This window comes from Pimephales promelas, chromosome 25 (assembly GCF_988280905.1).
Source record: "Pimephales promelas chromosome 25, fPimPro1.hap1.1, whole genome shotgun sequence".
NCBI classification, from domain to species: Eukaryota; Metazoa; Chordata; class Actinopteri; order Cypriniformes; family Leuciscidae; genus Pimephales; species Pimephales promelas.
Window position 1 is genome coordinate 22,373,512 of NC_142793.1, and position 18,194 is coordinate 22,391,705.

At 35.3% G+C, this 18,194-nt stretch overlaps 2 protein-coding genes across 2 annotated transcripts; both read left to right on the forward strand.

The window, feature by feature from the left end:
- Nucleotides 1-2,134: 2,134 nt before the first annotated feature.
- On the forward strand, nucleotides 2,135-8,593 carry ubl7a (ubiquitin-like 7a (bone marrow stromal cell-derived)). Its single transcript, XM_039647072.2, has 10 exons — nucleotides 2,135-2,478; nucleotides 3,101-3,220; nucleotides 3,406-3,488; nucleotides 3,591-3,675; nucleotides 3,758-3,815; nucleotides 5,115-5,248; nucleotides 5,350-5,399; nucleotides 5,480-5,656; nucleotides 6,050-6,160; nucleotides 7,963-8,593. Exons 1-10 carry the CDS (start codon nucleotides 2,295-2,297, stop codon nucleotides 8,098-8,100), a joined length of 1,140 nt encoding a protein of 379 aa, XP_039503006.2. The 5' UTR covers nucleotides 2,135-2,294; the 3' UTR covers nucleotides 8,101-8,593.
- A 1,182-nt stretch (nucleotides 8,594-9,775) lies between these two features.
- Nucleotides 9,776-14,633, forward strand: acot19 (acyl-CoA thioesterase 19). Its single transcript, XM_039647044.2, has 10 exons — nucleotides 9,776-10,078; nucleotides 10,161-10,260; nucleotides 11,144-11,334; nucleotides 12,408-12,577; nucleotides 12,805-12,924; nucleotides 13,019-13,101; nucleotides 13,207-13,300; nucleotides 13,655-13,735; nucleotides 13,813-13,954; nucleotides 14,150-14,633. The coding sequence occupies exons 1-10, from the start codon at nucleotides 9,883-9,885 to the stop codon at nucleotides 14,272-14,274; spliced, it is 1,302 nt and encodes a 433-aa protein (XP_039502978.2). The 5' UTR covers nucleotides 9,776-9,882; the 3' UTR covers nucleotides 14,275-14,633.
- Nucleotides 14,634-18,194: the final 3,561 nt, after the last annotated feature.

Consider the following 18,194-nt stretch of genomic DNA (forward strand, 5'->3'; position numbering starts at 1 on the left):
ATATTTCGTTGAAATTGAGCAGGCTATAGCCACACTGGATGACATGTAGCCATTAGCCTGTGAGTTTTTATTAAAAATGTAAAAGATTTCTCTTAGTCTCCTGCCACAAAATGGACGTCTAATTTCCACTTCAAAATGACCAGTCTGAGCGGCCGTGGTGGTAGTTTAGAAGCGGACACTGTTTCTCTAATCTTCCCCGCACAGACTTTCAGACTTGTCTTGATCTTTAAACAAGCCCAATGTAGCCTTTGTAGCTGAGCCATGTTCCACTGGAACGGGGCGTCTCTTTGCAGGGTGTGAAATGCCTGGACTCTTCCTCCTCTATCCCTGTCATAACTGGTGTGTCCTGATTCCCTCAGGCGCTGTCAGGCGTGCAACACTGAGTAGAAGAGCTCAGCGAAGACTGGCGCTCTCTGAGAAGCGTATCCAGCCAAGAGACCATCTGTCATAGCGAATAACTGCGTGACAGCACAAATACAGTCCTTCCTCTCTAAAACCCTGACTAGCACCGCAAACTGATGGAGATGAGGGCTTGGAATGAAAATAACTGATCCAAACAAAACATTTCAGGTCATAGTGGAAAGGAATGAGAGAATATAAAGCAAACAACCATTCAACACTCTTAGAAGAAATGGTTCTATTTAGAACCAGAAATGGTTCCATCCCCCGCTTCATATATGGAACTCCAAAATGGTTCTTCATAGAACCATTTTTTTTGGTAAAAGGTTCTATTGGCCAAGTATGGAACCCCAGGGTTCTAAAGAGGAACCCTTTTTTTAAGAGTGTATAGAACCTTTTAGGGGTTCCAAATATGTAGCACTGATATATAGAACCTTTTCTTCTAAGAGTGAAGATTTCTAATCTCTTTGAAAGGCCAATCGTTTGGATGGAAAGTTGTTATATCATGTCTAGATCCAAATTGCTTATTTATTATTGTTAGCAGATTGATTATCTCAATTTACTAAGGAGAAGTTAGTAAACTAGTTAGCATGGTCTAGTTTGCCCCTACTGGTATATGCCGTAACTACATAGATTTAATGATGAGTGAAAAATGGCAGATTTTGATAGCAATTTACCTGGGATCCATGTGTTAACAGGGCGACATCAAGGAGAAATGAAATCCTAACCACTAACATTAAATTTGAACCCTGTATCCCCATATTTGGCAAGCTGGTTTGTGCAAAGATGAGCTAGCCTACATGTTGTTGTTTTTAGCTTGTGCACTTTAAAGTCAACATGTTTTCATTCAACTTTCAAACTTTAATTCAAAAACAAAAAGGTGAAAAATAAAGCATTTGATATTTGTATTTAAGGCGACTTCAATACAAATATCTAATGGTTTATTTTTTTTTTTATAAATAATTTCACTGAAATATTTTATTTACTATTTAAAATAAGTCAGGTTGTGGTGTTAAATGCTGCCTTGTCAACTAGCTGAAATAAAATAAGTTTTATTTTAAGTTAAATTTTTTTTAGATACAAAAAAAAAAAAAAAACCTGGACGTGGGTTCTCCGAGACACACTTTTTTTTATTCAAAGGGGTCTCTTTATGCCTCTCAAGGACTCTTATTATTCCAGCCAATTTCTGGCCCTTTTTACTTTTCATAGATTCCAACGCTGGATAGAAATTACAAATCAAGTCTCTTTTAAATACTGAAAAATACGGTTTTGTCTTTATACATTTGGATGAATGAAAAATTTGCCCAGTGTCAACATTACATAAGAAATTAATTTATTTTCTCGTCCAACAGCATTCCAAACATAACATGTTTGCTAGCAAAAGTAGGCAGTGAGTGAATCTTTGATTCCAACCAATAAGACATATTTTCCCAAAAAGTATTTTGAAGAAACACAAGAAAAAGGCATTTTCTTCAAAATTAAACCGTTGTCTTAAAAATAGTATGCACTTAAAATGAGTTTCCTTAGCTGTAGGAGCCACTGGAAAGCTACTACTGTGCTCGGAATTTTTTAATAGTTTGTTTATCATAAGATTACAAAACAGTTATTATAGGCTACAAAAGTGTCGGATATGTATTTCTGTCATTCAAAACTACTCTGCCCCCTCTGTTCAAAAGACAGTACTACAGTCTGTGAACACACCAGGAAAACTACGATTCCCAGAACCACCATCTTTCCTGCATGACGTCATGTTGCACGGATGGAAACAGTCGCTGATGATACTATTAATTCAATGCAAAAACAGATTGCGTTTTCAAGAGTGATAGATATATTCACCGATTCTGTGCCAAAAAAGAAAGCACGGCATCTGCGTGCTGCTGTAAGACGTTAGATCAATGGCGTCATCAGAGTGGCGTCTGTGTTTAAAGCTGGTGGATCAACCATCTCTTCCCAAGTCGGTGCTCCAGTTTCCAGAGACTGAACCTGGAGATGTTCCTCCCGGCGGGTATCGGGTCTCCACTCTCAAGCAATTGGTGTCAGCACAGATCCCAGATGCCATACCAGATCCTGAGCTCATAGGTAACATAGCCTATAATACTACACGCATAAAAGACTCATTCAATATTAATTAGGTGGCACAGTATGGCAGCTACATTTCAAATTAATACAGTTTTTATATACGAATTAAAAAGAATAGAGCCCTTAATGTTGTAATTTGACTTGGAAGTCAAATTAAAACCATTAAAATGTATTAATTTTGAGCGGTCTGCCCGTTATTCAAGCCCCTTTGCATCTGTTTACAATTTATTTTGTACTTGTATTTATATGAATCCATAGTGAATCAAGTTGAAAAACTATTGATTATATATTGCTAGTTACTATAATAATTACTCCGAGTCTGACTAATAATGCTAGTGAATTCTTTGAATTTATGTGGTTGGTCAGATACAAACTATTGAAAAGTGAATAATTAATATTCCAACTGTTGTACCAATTCCAATTTTGGAGGTAACTGTTTCCTAATCATAATCACTAGTAACTATCCTAATAGTCACCAGTGTCTATTCCAGCTACCGACGTGTGTTTGTGTGTGTTAATCACGTTCATGCATTGTTGTGATTCATAAAAATGTTACCAGGCATGAACCCTAGACGAATCTTGACATTATTGCAAACAGTTTTCCCATCATCTCCTATGACAGAATTGGTGTACTGTGGTAGAAAGTTAAAGGATGACTTGACTCTGGAGTCCTATGGGATTCAGTCTGGATCCACTGTGCACATCCTGAGAAGGTCATGGCCAGAACCTGTGATCCACCCTGGTGAGTCGATGCAATTATGTATGTGTTCTTCTGTTGAACTCAAAAGTAGACGTCAGGCAGAATGTTCATGCTGTTCCTTTCCATACAAGGGAAAATATGTATAGACAGAAACTGTCAAGCTCCATAAAAGACAAAAAGCAACATAAACATGGTCCGTTATTTATTCCCTTTATGTTCTTCTATAGAGCCAGTGGACAAGGTCGCGGCTGCGAGGGAATTTCGAGTCTTGCAAGCAGCTCTTCACACCAGCACTGCATACAGGGATTCGGTAGGTTCAATAGACGGTAGTGAGTGGCATCCCGATTGCGAGTGTCTGTTGGTGGTTCTGGATGCTTGAGTACTTTTTCACACACTTCTTCACCCATTCCAGGTGTTTAAGATGCTGAACAACAAGGAATCCCTCGACCAGATCATCGTGGCAACTCCAGGGCTGAGCAGCGATCCTGTGGCTCTTGGTGCGTTCAGAAGCAGAAATGATTTGCGATGCGAGGCGTGTCGAAGACTTACTGTACTTCTGTTTATTGACTGCGTTTTCAGGGGTTCTTCAAGACAAAGACCTCTTCATACAATTCACAGACCCAAGCATGCTTGACACGTGAGTGAGCCTCGTTACAGTCAGAATTAAATCGCTGCTTTTTCTTTACGAACTGCCCCACAAAAATACTAATAAATGATTATTATTATTATTATTATTAATAGTAGTAGTATTAATATTAATAATAAGAAAAAAGTAAATACATAATATTAAATGTAATCAATAATAATGATGAGGATAATAATAATGGTGATAATAAAACTCAAATAATAAAAAAATCTATTGTTATATTAACTATTCAGGATAAATATAATAATTATTATTAGTAGTAGTGGTATTGATAATAATACAATAATAATAAATCAATGATTTTATGTTATTATGGTTAATAATAATAATAAATATGTATTATTTATTCATATTTATTCTATTCTTTTATTACTGATTATATTTATAGTTATAACAATTAATAATAATTATTAAAAATAATAAATACATATTAATATTAATTTAAAAATAATTAATATTATTTTAATTACCGTTTTTGTCAATTAACTAATCAATATTAATACAACAATTATATAAATATAAATCAACAGTGTTATTCATATAATAAAATAATAATCAATCAATAATATTATCATTAATCAATTTATATATAATAAAATAATTTTTAAATAACTTAATGTATATAGTAATAATAATCAACAACGTTATTCATATAATAATAATATAATAATCAATCAATAATATCATCATTAATCAATTTATATATAATAAAATAATTATTGATTAACTTCATGTATATAATAATAATAATTATTATTATTATAAAACAATGTTAATATAATAGTAGTCATTTTTATAAGCAGCAGCATCTGCAGTTTCAATAATAACAATAATAAATCAATACTATTTTATGCAATTTATTATATTGTAAATAAGAATAATAGTAATAATAAAAACAACAATAAATCAGTAATGTTTTTATTAATTAACTAACCAATCTTAATATAACAATAATACATCAATAATAATTGATAATATAATAATGATTAACTTAAAATATAATATTATTTTAAAACTGTCATTTTTAAAAATAAATTCATTTTTTAAATTTATATTTGTATATTAAACAAATTTCAAGCATTTAAGCATAAGGCAAGTTTGTAAAGTTTTTCGACTGGCAGTGATTGTCTTTATAATACTTCATCATTTCGTTTTGGCTTATGAGTAAAAGGGGTTGTGAATGCCATAGATGTTGTTGAACCTGTGGTTTATCCGCCTCAAAATGTGAATCATATACTGCACTTTAGGTTAGAGATAAAAATACCCGCCCCATCTTAACTGTCTCACCAGTTTGGCCAATTCCCACCCGGCACTGGTAAATGCCATCATCCTGGTGTTGCACTCGGTGGCTGGCAGTGTGCCGCCCCAGCAGAGCGCCAGTTCCTCCAGAAATGTGTCTTCTAGCTCTTACAGTGACATGCCAGGTTGGTGTCCATAAAAAATTGCTCACCATTAACATAATGTGTGAGGTCATTTTGGCGATCCAATGTAGATTTAATGCATAAACTTTTTTTTTAATCTACAGGAGGTTTCCTCTTTGAAGGCATGTCGGATGATGAGGAAGATTTCCAGTCGGTTTGTTATGATTTACTGTTTTTCATTAAGAGTATGTGCATTTGCGATATTGGATCCTAAGGCTGCTTTATCATCCGTAGGTGAATCGTGGTGGGCCGTCCACTCTTGCGAGTGGTTTTGCCGGCATGAGGCCAGCAACTCTCGGTTACAATGGAGCCGTCGGCCCCAGACCCATCACTCAAAGTGAGCTGGCCACGGCTTTAGCCCTTGCCAGCACCCCCGAGAGCAGTGCTGTTACACCAACTACTGGAAACCAGGTACAGTGCATTTCAATAGACTATTCACAGCATTATAAAACGCTTAGTTCCAGTCCTTAATTCTGATTGGTCAATAGCTTTATTCATGATAAAACATGGCTATGACTGCTTCACGGTCCTATTTATCACTGTGCAACACTGCAGTGCTTATTTCTGCCACAGAATAAGAAAAAATAAAAAGGTCATTTCTTTTTTTTTTGCCTCGCAATTTTGAGTTCATATCTTGCAATTCATAAACTTAGACTAGGAAGTCTGAATTGCAAGGGGAAAAAGACAGAATTGTGAGATAAAAAGACGCAATTACCTTTTTTATGCAATGGTGGAAACTTGCTTCCATATGTTTGAGATTTGCACACATTCATAAAAGAACAAACATGTCATTGTCTGTGACAGGGTCCCTCTTCAGGAGTGTCCCCTATTCCTGCAGGCACTCCAATAACAAACGACCTGTTTAACCAGGCACTGCAACAGGCCCTGCAGGTCTCCAGCATGTCCAGCTTACACGTGAGTAACCACCAGAGATCCAGTGCCAATTTAGACCAGCATCATCATTACAGCACTTAGAGATGTTCAAACAGCGTTGGGGAAAGTGACTTTTAACTTACTCCAAGATCCATATAATGCACTTCAATGGGAACCGAACGGTTCAAGGTCCAAGTGAGAGTTTCAGTGCAGCTTCAAAGGGCTTTAAACGACACCACACGATGAATAAGGGTCTCATCTAGCGAAACGATCGCTCATTTAAAAAAATAAATTAAAAAGTTAAAATTTTATAAGCTCAAATGCTCGCCTTGTGACTCTCCTGTTCAAACTCGTTCATCAAAGTGAACAAATCTTTTTTCGAGTCATGACTCGAAGGGTCCTAGATAAGACCCTTATTCATCGTCTGGTGTCGTTTAAAGCCCTTTGAAGCTGCACTGAAACTCTCATTTGGACCTTGAACCATTTGGTTCCCATTGAAGTCCTTTATATGGAGAAAATCCTGGAAAGGTTTCATCACTTTTTGACTGAAGAAAGAAAGAAGTGGACATCTTGGATGACATGGGAGTGAGTAAATTATCAGCAAATGTTTTTTGAAAGTGAACTACTCCTTTAATGTCGAGCCCTCCCTATATAGCAATGTCATCAGGATACAAAGACACCAGTAGGCAGTGGCCCACCTTACCTGGTGACCACGTCGTGGTCCACCAGAATTTATAGTTCACCCACCTCTTTTTTTACCACTACACCTCTGCCCATATTGAATGAACTGGGCTAGTTAAGTGCTATCAAAGTGTCTCGCGCCAGAGCGATTGACACGAGAGAGGTATGCATCAACTCATTTTAGTTAAGGGAATAACATAGTTTAATATGAAAAAACGGTGGAGTATCCCTTTAATACTACAAGATCTACAATACTTAAGCCATTTATTCCATAGGGTAAATTCCCAAGGTGTGCCTCCTCTAAAAGTGTCCCGGTGAAACAGCATACTACTTTTATTTATCCGCCACGGTGGCTGGTGCTAATTTCCATCCCTGGCACATATGTACGTTTGGATGTTTGGCAAGTTAAAGGAGCTGTATGCTAGAAATTAATTTCAATTAATCATACATTTTCCCTGATATGTCACTAGACATTAAGAAATCATGTTCATTTCAAATACATGTATCACTGACAACAGTAGTCCGGCCAGGATATTGTCATTTAACAAGTGAAGTTGCAGCCCTAAACTGATGTTGATGTTGTCATGTTGTGTTTTGGTCTGATGCTCCACTCTCCACCGATCTACCAATCAGTGGTGCGGACAAAAACAAACAAACAAACAAACCACAGCTGCAGATACAAACGTTTTGGAATCGAATAAAAAATGTCTAACGTTGCAAAACCAAAAAAAAAACTTGATATGAATCCGAAATACTTCGTGACAAAGCCCGAAATAAATAATTAACAACGAAAAAAAAACTCACTGTGTAGGACTCGTAACTTGCCATGATTTGGAAGCTTCTTGTAGCAGCCTACGGTCCTCCTGGATCTGGCAACCTCGAGTCAAGGGGGAAGGTGGGAGGATACGCCGTTCTACATTCATTTGAAAGTGATTGCAGTACCAGTATTGGCCACAATCTTGTATACGGTTCCTTTAAAAAAAAGAAATACATTATAAAATATTTTTTTTTTGTCTTGTATCTTTAGTGTTGGTCTTAAAAATCTATCATTTTCTGTTTTGGTCCGCATCAAAAAAAAAACACCAAATGAACCAAACAGCAAGTGTGAACTCACAAAGTAGCGTTGCTGATTTTGGAGTGACTCTCTTTCATACTGTGTGTAGAATCAGTGGCAGTCGCAGCTCCAGCAGCTGCGGGACATGGGCATCCGTGATGAGGAGCTCATCCTGAGAGCCCTGCAGGCCACGGGCGGAGACATCCAAGCAGCCCTGGAGCTCATATTCGCTGGAGGTGCTCCATGAGTCAGTTCTCTGAAGAAACATTATTATGATGTTCAATATTTTAACTACCTATTTGATAGTGTGATTTATCTTTAACTTATAATTAAGTTGTTTTTGTCAATATGTACATTGAATGCAGTGCTATCAGCTGTTTTAAGAGTAGTTACTGTAAGCGTGGAAGCTGGTTTTCGCCACGGGAAAAAAAAATGAAGTGAAAATTTAAAATAGATATACTTCAGACTTTTTTGCGTTAGTTGTGAATTTTATCTCACAATTCGTAGACTAAAAACTCAAAATTGCGAGACATAAAGTTACAATTGTGATAAAAATGTCAGAATTATATCTATTTTTTCAGGGGGAAATAAGTTGGAGGCCTACGCTACAATTTATCACCTTTCCTGCTGTGTTAACTGTTAATATACTGTCCTGGCAAATAATGATAACTAAAAGCTAACATTTGCCTGTTCAGACAATCCTTGTTGTTTTATTAAAATGTTCCACGAATACCATAAAATTGGTTTCACTGTAATTTGTAAGGAAGAAAGTCGGTATCTATTTTCTAAATGCATCGTAATGATCATATTGTGAATGATTCATCCATGCATGTTTTTTTTTTTTTATTAAAATTTATGGAAGCCCATTTCTCCCACTTAGGAAAAATCATTAAAAAAATTAAACTCCTGCAAATCAGAAGTCTTTTATGAGATGAAGTCAAAATTATGAGATAAAAAAAATCTAAATTATGACATACTAAGTGGAAATGTATGACAAAGTGATCATTTAGATTTTTTTTATCTCATTATGTTGATATGAGTTTCATAATTATGACTTAGTATGCCATTATTTCAGCTTCTTAATTCAACTCATAATTATGACTTTAGTATGTCATGATTTTGACTTTTTATGTCATAATTAAGATTTGCAAAAGTATGTTTTTTTCTGGGCTTCCATAAAAATGGCATATCTTCCGAGAATGACAGACTTTGTAACAGTAAATATGACGGTTTTTAGATAACATTTTAACTGTTTACTGACTGGTAGACGAAGATCAGTGGAAAGTAGCATACAACTCAACAATAAAATAAATATCAATAAAAAATAAATGTACATTTTTAAAGTACAAATTATGAATATTGTAGTAAAGCATACTTTCTATATTTGAAAGAATAGTTGCAATGAACTGTTTCAATGAACAGAATATGATTCCATCTTTCACCTATTTTATTCCTAGTAAAATGTGTTTTTCTAACCAATTATTTCACAAATTTCAACAAAATGTATCACTATATAGAAATCTCAAAAAGTCACCATAATAATACAATTGATATAATTACATCTACAGTAAATACAGTACAGAACGTAGACAATATTCAGTATGTGTTGTCAATTATGTTTAAGAGTTTAATTTATTTGTTTTAGGTGGTAGCCTATAGATAGCAGTAAATAACAAACAATTTCGCCATGACAAAGCTAGAAAAACTTAAATTAATAACCCTAACCTGATAATATTGTGCATCTTATGTCAGTGTTCTAAAATTAGGTTGGTTTTTTTATGACAGATATCCTGTCACTTAGGTCAAACTATCTAGCCTATATAAGGCATTTATCATCAGTCTCAATAACCGTTTACGTTTTTATGGGTTTATTGTATCGAAGAACAAACCATATAAGGAGTTGTCTGGTGTGGACTGGTACCCTATAGGACAATAACCAGGTTAAACGTCTTATAAAAGCCTTTGTTGTCACAGTTTGTGTTCAGATATATTCAGCGATTCCGGTTTAAATTTTAAAGGTACCTATACAATGGCCAAGACAGAGTCGAGTCCTTTACTTTCCGTTCATCCTTCAACTTGCTTGGTTGATGAAAAATTTGAGGTGGAAGTTCAGCATTTGCCTGCCGATTCCAAAATCACTCTTCACGCGCTGATTCACTCTGACGATGGAGACGATTGGGAAGCGTTCGGCCACTACACCAGCGACTCCTCAGGGACCGTTAAGGGTACAGTACTTCATTTTAAACTCAAATGCTGTTTTGACTCATTTTTTAATCATAAAAGGTTCACTGAATTATTATTACACAGTTTCCAGAGATAAAAGTCTCGGTGGAACATTTGAGGGAGTTGAAGCCATGGCTCTGCTGTGGAGTATGAGACCAGTACTTGAAAGTAAACCAGTTCGCCGGTAAGTAAATAAAGAGAAAGAGATAAACAACCGCACCACCCTTATTTATAGCATGAGTGAACTTGTTATTTAAAGGGACAGTTCACCATAAAATGAAAATTCTGCCATTGTTTAGTCCTCAAATGTCGTTCCAAAAACTGCATGCTGTTATTTATTTTTATTTATTTAATTTTCTGAGAATTTTTTTCTCTGGAGAAATCCATTCATTAAAATAGGAATCCACGTGTTTGGGAATTTCATGTGCGGCAAATGAATTCCGGAATTAACCAATCATGATCAAAGCAATAAGGTTATAACCAATAGGAATTGTTTCATTGTGGTAAAGCAGCGCAATGTTTTATATTTTATATCAGAAGGTTCATGATAAAAATTTAAAATGATAATGAAATAATAATAATGATCTCAATAATAATTTAAAAGGCAGAAATGATTTATTCTGATCATACATTAATTGATTCAACAGAGATTTTGAAAAAAATAATCAAAGTTGATTTATAGGCTAAGTGTTTTTTTTTTTGTTGTTGTTTTTTTTTACCGTTTTTAACCATTTAGCATTTAACATTATTCCAACGTAATTTCAACATTGAAACAATAACTGACATTATTTCAACCATATTTCAACGTTGAAGGTTGGCCATGTACTGATTGGTTTTCAACCATTTAGCATTAAACGTTATATCAACGTTGTTATGTTCAAAGGTTCATCATGTTGACCAACCAGTGAAAATTTGAGCTACGAAATTAAACCTGTTGCCTACCCTCGGAAATCTTACGCCATCACGCAAAATTCTTGGTCACGTGAATATCTATGGATATGAGTGGATTTTGCCCGTGTAAATGTACCGTAAAAGCTCATTTAGCGTATCTTGATTTGAATTGACAGATTTCAGAAGAACAATGTCCTGACACCAGTTAAAGTGGTGTTTTCCGTGCACGAAGGACACCTTGCTAAGGGCATCAGGCATCGCACACCACTCACATCAGCTAATGCTGAACGCTGGTACGTGGCTCCTGATGTCCAGAGGGTTGAAGTCGCAGAGGGCGGGTTAAAGGGGACACTCTTCACTCCCCCAGGTATGGATTAATGATAAGATGTCATCTTTGCCCATATATTGGTCATATATCATTAGTATATAGGCTAATTGTATTGTGAAATCATTTTTATTTATCTTTAATTATAGCCTACTATCAATATAAAATAATAATAAAATAAAATAAAAATGATAATATAAAAATAAAAAATAAGCTACATATAATAATGCACAAAATTGTTATTTTATTGTTTAATATTTATTTATTTTATCAAATTTATTTACACCACCATTCAAATGTTTTGGTCAGTATTTTTTTATATATATAAAAAAAGAAATTTAATACTTATTTAGAAATGAAGCATTAAATTGATCAAACATGACAGTAAATAACTTTCTATTCATCAAAGAATCCTGACATTTTCTTATAACTGTATTCACAAAAATAATAAACAGCTGTTTTCAACACAATAATAAGGATTATTACAACCTTACAATAAGAAGAAATAAGATAATAATCAGAAATGTTTCTCAAGGAGCAAATCAGCACATTAGAATGAAGGATCATGTGACACTGGAGTGATGATGCTGAAAATTCAGCTTTGCGTTACAAGAATAAATTACATTTTAAAATATATTCAAATAGAAAACAGTTATTTTAAATTGTAACAATATTTCACAATATTATGATTTTTTACTGGATGATCGATCTTTTTTTTACTGGATTTTTAATTTGATTAAATAAATGAAACCTTGGTGAGCAAAAGAGATTTATTCTTTTGAACAGTAGTGTATAATTATCATAATTTATAAGTTATTTTTTAATACTTATTTTATGTCGCATATTAAATCGTAATCATTTGAACGAACCGACAGCATCCGGTCATGATTTAAGAGAGGTTTAAATACAGTGCTATATGAAGGATTCAATCCAAATCATTCAGAAACGGCACATGAAATATGTATTTGTCTTGTGCCACAAGAGATACACTTATTTTAAAACCAACCTACCCTGTAACCTTGTACATTTAGATTAATGGAAATCATTGTACATTCTGTCTACATGTATAGAGGCTTAAGGGACTTCATTTATATGCATGTGGGTTTGTAATGCAGGTTCTGGACCCTTCCCTGCTGTGCTGGACCTTTCGGGTTGGCAGGGGGGTCATGTTGAGTATCGTTCAGCGCTCCTGGCTTCCCACGGCTACGTCTCACTGGCCCTGGAATACATGGGGTTCCTGAATGCGGAAGGAAAACTACAGCACAAGGACAACACCTACTTTGAGGTACATGTGCTCTACAAAACAAATAATACACATTTTGTATACACAAATGGTGCATTAAAATGTTCAAAAGTGACTGTTTGAACTTGGATTAAAATGAATTTTACATCTAATTTTTTTGTCATTAATTTTGCATTTTATACAATTGTATTCATGCATTACGGGGGGTAATAGGTATATACTGTAATTTACACATTAAAAGTATTTAAAGCATGTCAAATCATTTTCAGACTGCCTTTACATGGTTAAAAAAACACCCCAAAGTTTGTCCTGACAAAGTAGCTGTGATGGGGATGTCATTTGGGGTCTTTGTAACTCTGGGTTTGACGGCAAACTCAGAAATTATGAAGGTGAATACGTCTTAGTTCTCATTTACATCAATACATTGGAGATATGATGCACTGTGTTTAATTTGTTTTCTGTTCTTTAATGACAAACTTTCAGCCCAAGTGTGTGGTCTGTGTGAGTGGGAGTCACATAATGCCGCTCAAAGGATCTTTGAAGGATGTCTATGCAGCAATGCAACAGTAAGAACCACAATTTTCCCATTACGGGCACGGTTATTATGCATTACGTCATACCAACTGTATGTTAATGATGAACTGTTAACAATGGTCACTGTCAATGCCAAGGAACATAGAAAAAATGCGCTTTGATGAAAAGAAGAGAATAATTTGGCGGGATCTGTTGTTGCCAATACCAGTTGACCCTTCCAAGAAGGTTGAGGTATGAAAATGATTCCTGAGCCGGGAAGCTGCACTCTTAGAAGAAAAGGTTCTATATAGAACCTTAAAAGGTTCTATCAGCGCTACGTATTTGGAACTCCAAAATGGTTCTCTTAAAAGACACTCTTAAAAAAGGGGGTTCCTCTGGGTTCTATATAGAACCCTGGGTTTCCATACTTGGCCAATAGAACCTTTTACCAAAAAAATGGAGTTCCATATATGAAGCGGGGGATGGAACCATTTCTGGTTCTAAATAGAACCATTTCTTCTAAGAGTGTGGTATAGAAAAATGCATTTTTTTTTCTATAAAGCATCATGTGCTTACAGTTCATACGGTGGGCTTTGTTTTCACCAGATGGGCAAAATCAAATGTCCTGTTTTATTGATCGCTGGTGAGGATGATCAAAACTGTCCGGCACCAGAATCTTCAGCGGATGTGAGTCGATAAGTTTCATACGTTAACATGTTTGTCAGGTCAGTCATTACACTCAAATCTAATGGCCTCCTCCGCAGATGAAGAAGATGATGGAGAAGGCTGGGAACGTGCATCTGCTAACTGTTCTCTCGTACCCTGGAACCGGTCATCTCATTGAACCGCCCTACAGCCCTCACGTCCGATTCAGTGACTTCAAGCTACTGGAGACAAAGACCAAAGGTTAAAGTCTAAAACATCAATAAAACAGCTGAATATGTCTGAGTTTGAGCTATTTAGCCCTTGTATTATGGTTAATTCTGGGCAAGATCATTATTTTCTGTGTTGAACGTACTTTATAGATAGATAGGTAGATGGATGGATGGCATGTGTGAGTTGTATTTGAGGATGTTGAGGTGACTGTGGTGTGTGTTGCAGTGGTGATTGTTTGGGGAGGAGAGACGGCGCCTCACGGTCGAGCTCAGGAGGAGTCCTGGCAGAAAACACTCGCTTTCCTAGAGAAGCATCTCTGTGACAACAGCATTGAAGTTACACCATGCTAATCATCATGTGTGTGTATATTTATACACATATGGATATATTTAAATAATTACTAGAAATCAAAATAACAAATTATACGTTTTATGTTAAATTACATGTTTTTTACACTTATGCTAATGTATTGATCTTGGAATGTACAATCAAATTAAAGCGCAATTTATCAAACAAAATCATTTATATTTAAATTTAGACAATTAATTGAAGAACTTTGTAAGTGTAATTTACACTGAAGAGCACTGAAGTATAAAAATAATAAAACAATTGATCATTTTTGACATTTTCAGTTAATCAAAGATCCATTACAACAGCTGTAACAGGTTATATGTGCAATGGTGCAATTAAAAATGCCAATAACTAGCTTACTTTGCTCGTTGATTTAATCATGGAGTGGCAATTGTGATGAAAGACATGTTCAGAAATACACTGGCCTCTGAGTTTCACTCATGCATGGACGCCAAGGGTCCTTTCCAGCCTCTAAACCAGTCAGAGACTGTGCTGTCTCGGTGGGCTCCTTCATCAAAATATCGGGCAAATCAATGAAATGCTTATGTGTTTTTATTTATTTCATTTTTGTCGAACTTCAATTGATAAGTTCTGTGTTTTCTTCTTTTGATACCCAAAAAAACTGTCACAAACTCTCGCTGCGACGAGGATCAAAGCACGATGTGTGAAGCTGCTGCCAGCTCTAGTCTAGACAGGCCTGCCAGAACATCTTACACCAGCAAATCGGGATCCACAGCATTAGATATTGCACTACATGCAGCTATTGATGTAGATGCCAAACAACGATAACATTTGTCTCATATTTGTTAACGTCCACAATGAGATTGATATCAGGAGTGACACCTCATTATCACAGCTGTGCTTTTGTAGTGTCTTCTTCTTCTTAAAAAAACAACAACACAATGCATTTTTAAATGTGAGCAGGATTTACTCATCTCACTTGCACAAAAGCATTCAGTATTCCTTAAAACTATTAAGACAGCATTTTAATAACACTAGAAAATTAGAAAAATTAGAAAAATACATTCTAAATATTATTTTAATCATATAATGCAGACTGAGGAAAGCTTAGAACAATACACTGTAAAAAAATCTTTACATTAACTTAAAATAATTAAAAAATAACTTATTTTGAAAAAAGTTGAAAATATAAAATAAGTTGAATTGACTTGAAAGTTTTTAAAATTGACAGTTTTTATGCTGAAATAAGTGGAAATTGTTTCCAGTGTAGATCTACGTGTTTACAATACTATATTACTGTTTTTTTCCTCCAACTTGATTCATGTTTACAGTCAAATGCATTTATCGGATATTTTTCTTTCTTGCCTTTTTAAAAAACTGAGAACTGAGTCACAGTCTATTGTTCTTTAACACAAGATTAGACGCACCCCGCAGTCTTCATGCATCGGGTTTGATTTGCTATGGAAGTGTGAGATGGTAATCCAAAGTGCTTTTGCATTAAAAAAGATGAGAGAATCATGTCTCATAAAATATCCAAAACCTTTTAACTTATTCCAGACGGCATCTTCAAATAATTGACTAACTGTAAGATGGCAAACAAACAACAAAGCGGCGATTAAGACTAATAAACTCACTGCAAGTCGGATATGTAATCTGAATAACGTTGTGATGATTAGCATTTAAGCAAATTTGTGGTGTAGCCCTGGTCAACATTATTGCATTGATATAATAAATAATAGGACAAGGCAGTGACTTTATTTAATACCTTAACTGCCAATCCAAACATAGCAGAGAAGATTTGCTGCAAAGATTTTTGATTGATACATTTGCATTTTGTCTGGGTCTGTAAACGTCTACAGATGCCAAAAACACCCTCAAGGGGATGAGCGAGGAGAGAGAGAGAGAGAGAGAGAGAGAGAGAGAGAGAGAGAGAGATGTATTGGCCTGATTGGTATGTGGTTGCTAACCACAGCTGTTAAATTTGAGATCATAAAAATCCTTTGAAAAGTTTAAAAATGTATTTCTGTGATTTGTAGCCCAGATGCGCTGTGTTTATCAGTATTGGTACACAGCCACTGGCTGTAAAATTTTATTCGGGTAATAATTTGTAGCAATAAAGAAGATGATGTTCGAGAGATTCTTGTCCTAAATGTGCCTTAAAACTGCTTTTACAAAAGTTATGTAGATGAAGACACAGTCATAGCTGTGGAAAATTAGGGTTTTCTAATGGCATATGTGACCAAAAATATCTGCAGCAATCCATGCAAAATAAGTTAAAAGCTCATATCTGCCTTTTTTTTAAAAAAGTAGAACAATTTAATTTGAATAAATAGCTACTCTTTGTATCAGTGCCTTTCAGAGGATTTTGTTGCATTTACAAATAATATGAAAAAGTTTGAATAGGACACCTAATAGTGTTTTTCTCTTGCCCTGGGCTGACCTTTAACCTTTAAGAACATTCTTTCCTTTACAGATACTTTTAAAAGCACAATAAAAATCAATATAAATTTAAATAGGTATGAAAGTGTCTTATTCTAAGTGTCAAATTTTTCTTATTAAAAATTTTAATTTAAATTTGTAATCATAAATACCTTTATTTACCAAAATATTTTCCATTTTGTCAGGTTATTTGGTGTATTCTATTCAACACACGAGGAAGTACTAATTCTAAGTTTTTAATGATTAAACCAACAATGCAGGAGAATACACAGAAAAACAAAAGTGCATGAACACACTCAAAGTAAAGACGACACCGAACAATGAACAGAAGGAAGGGCTTAAATAAACAGGGTAGATACTCAACAGAACATGAAACAGGTGCGTAACTCAAATCAGTAACCACGGTAACCACAGTAACCAAACCCAAACTGAGGGTACGTTTACACGACAACGATGTTCTAAACACCAAAACGTTTTTTCTTTGTGTTTTTCGTGTACAGACAACAACTCATCAAAACGTCACCGTTCGTTCACACGGATCTGCGAAAACGACTAAAAATGCGATATTATGCTGCCAGGCCACTAGGTGGCGATGTCACTTTGTAAAGAAACACTACGACTGAACATGTAATACTTATGCGCATGACGTCATCATTTTCACAAATTCGCGTTTTGGTAGTTTACATGGAGACGATAACGAAAAGTTTGAAAAAAGTTTGCGTTTTCAGGCCCCGTCATGTAAACGAACAGCCGAACCGCATAAAAAGTTTTCCGTATTTAGTTGAAAACGGTGTTCTGTAAAATACTATCAAACTGAACATAAACCAATCACTTTTGGCCACTGCTGTTTGCACATATTGTACAATCATCTAAATGAAAACTTTACAAAACACGTCTAACACTACTTTTTTTATTATTTGTTGCCTTAGGACACCAAGACTGACACTAAAAATAAGTGCATGAAACAACCAAGCATTTTATCTAAAGCGTTTGCTTTGTTCCCAGTGAATGATTTTTACAATGATTTGTGGCAGATGTCCTGAATTATTAATCAAGTTCCCACTAGCCTGCATCATTCACTATGATAAATTCCCAAACATTCGTTACATTCTTTCTTCTAAAGGAAATGCATTGTTAGCAGACACACCTTCTAAAGCAGTAGTAAAGCATTTAATCTAAGCAAGTAAACTCATGTTGCTTCAGATTCAGCTTCTAGTCAAACACACTGATGTGAAGAGAGTGTGTTCTGCAATGAATCTCCCCATAATTCCATCGCATACAGAACGCAGTGTACATGACAAGCATAAATCAGCTTTCAATGCAACATAATCCCTTTTTTCTCACACAGCCTAGGGGCTTTTCTTCCTTCTCTCTCTCTCACACACACACGGGAGCTCAGGTGTGTCTTTACAAGCTTCAACTTTCAGAGTTATTACTGGCTGGCAGCTACGGGAACGCACACACAAGCCCGAGACCACAACACACTTTTTGATTATCAGCAGAAGATCCAGTTGAATCA

Coding starts and splice junctions, on each gene's coding strand:
- acot19 (XM_039647044.2), top strand. CDS start 9,883: ATGGCCAAGACAGAGTCGAGTCCTTTACTTTCCGTTCATCCTTCAACT. Junction 12,925..13,018: donor CAAACTCAGAAATTATGAAG/GTGAATACGTCT, acceptor ACAAACTTTCAG/CCCAAGTGTGTGGTCTGTGT. Junction 13,955..14,149: donor ACTGGAGACAAAGACCAAAG/GTTAAAGTCTAA, acceptor TGTGTGTTGCAG/TGGTGATTGTTTGGGGAGGA.
- ubl7a (XM_039647072.2), top strand. CDS start 2,295: ATGGCGTCATCAGAGTGGCGTCTGTGTTTAAAGCTGGTGGATCAACCA. Junction 5,400..5,479: donor ATGAGGAAGATTTCCAGTCG/GTTTGTTATGAT, acceptor TATCATCCGTAG/GTGAATCGTGGTGGGCCGTC. Junction 6,161..7,962: donor CCAGCATGTCCAGCTTACAC/GTGAGTAACCAC, acceptor TACTGTGTGTAG/AATCAGTGGCAGTCGCAGCT.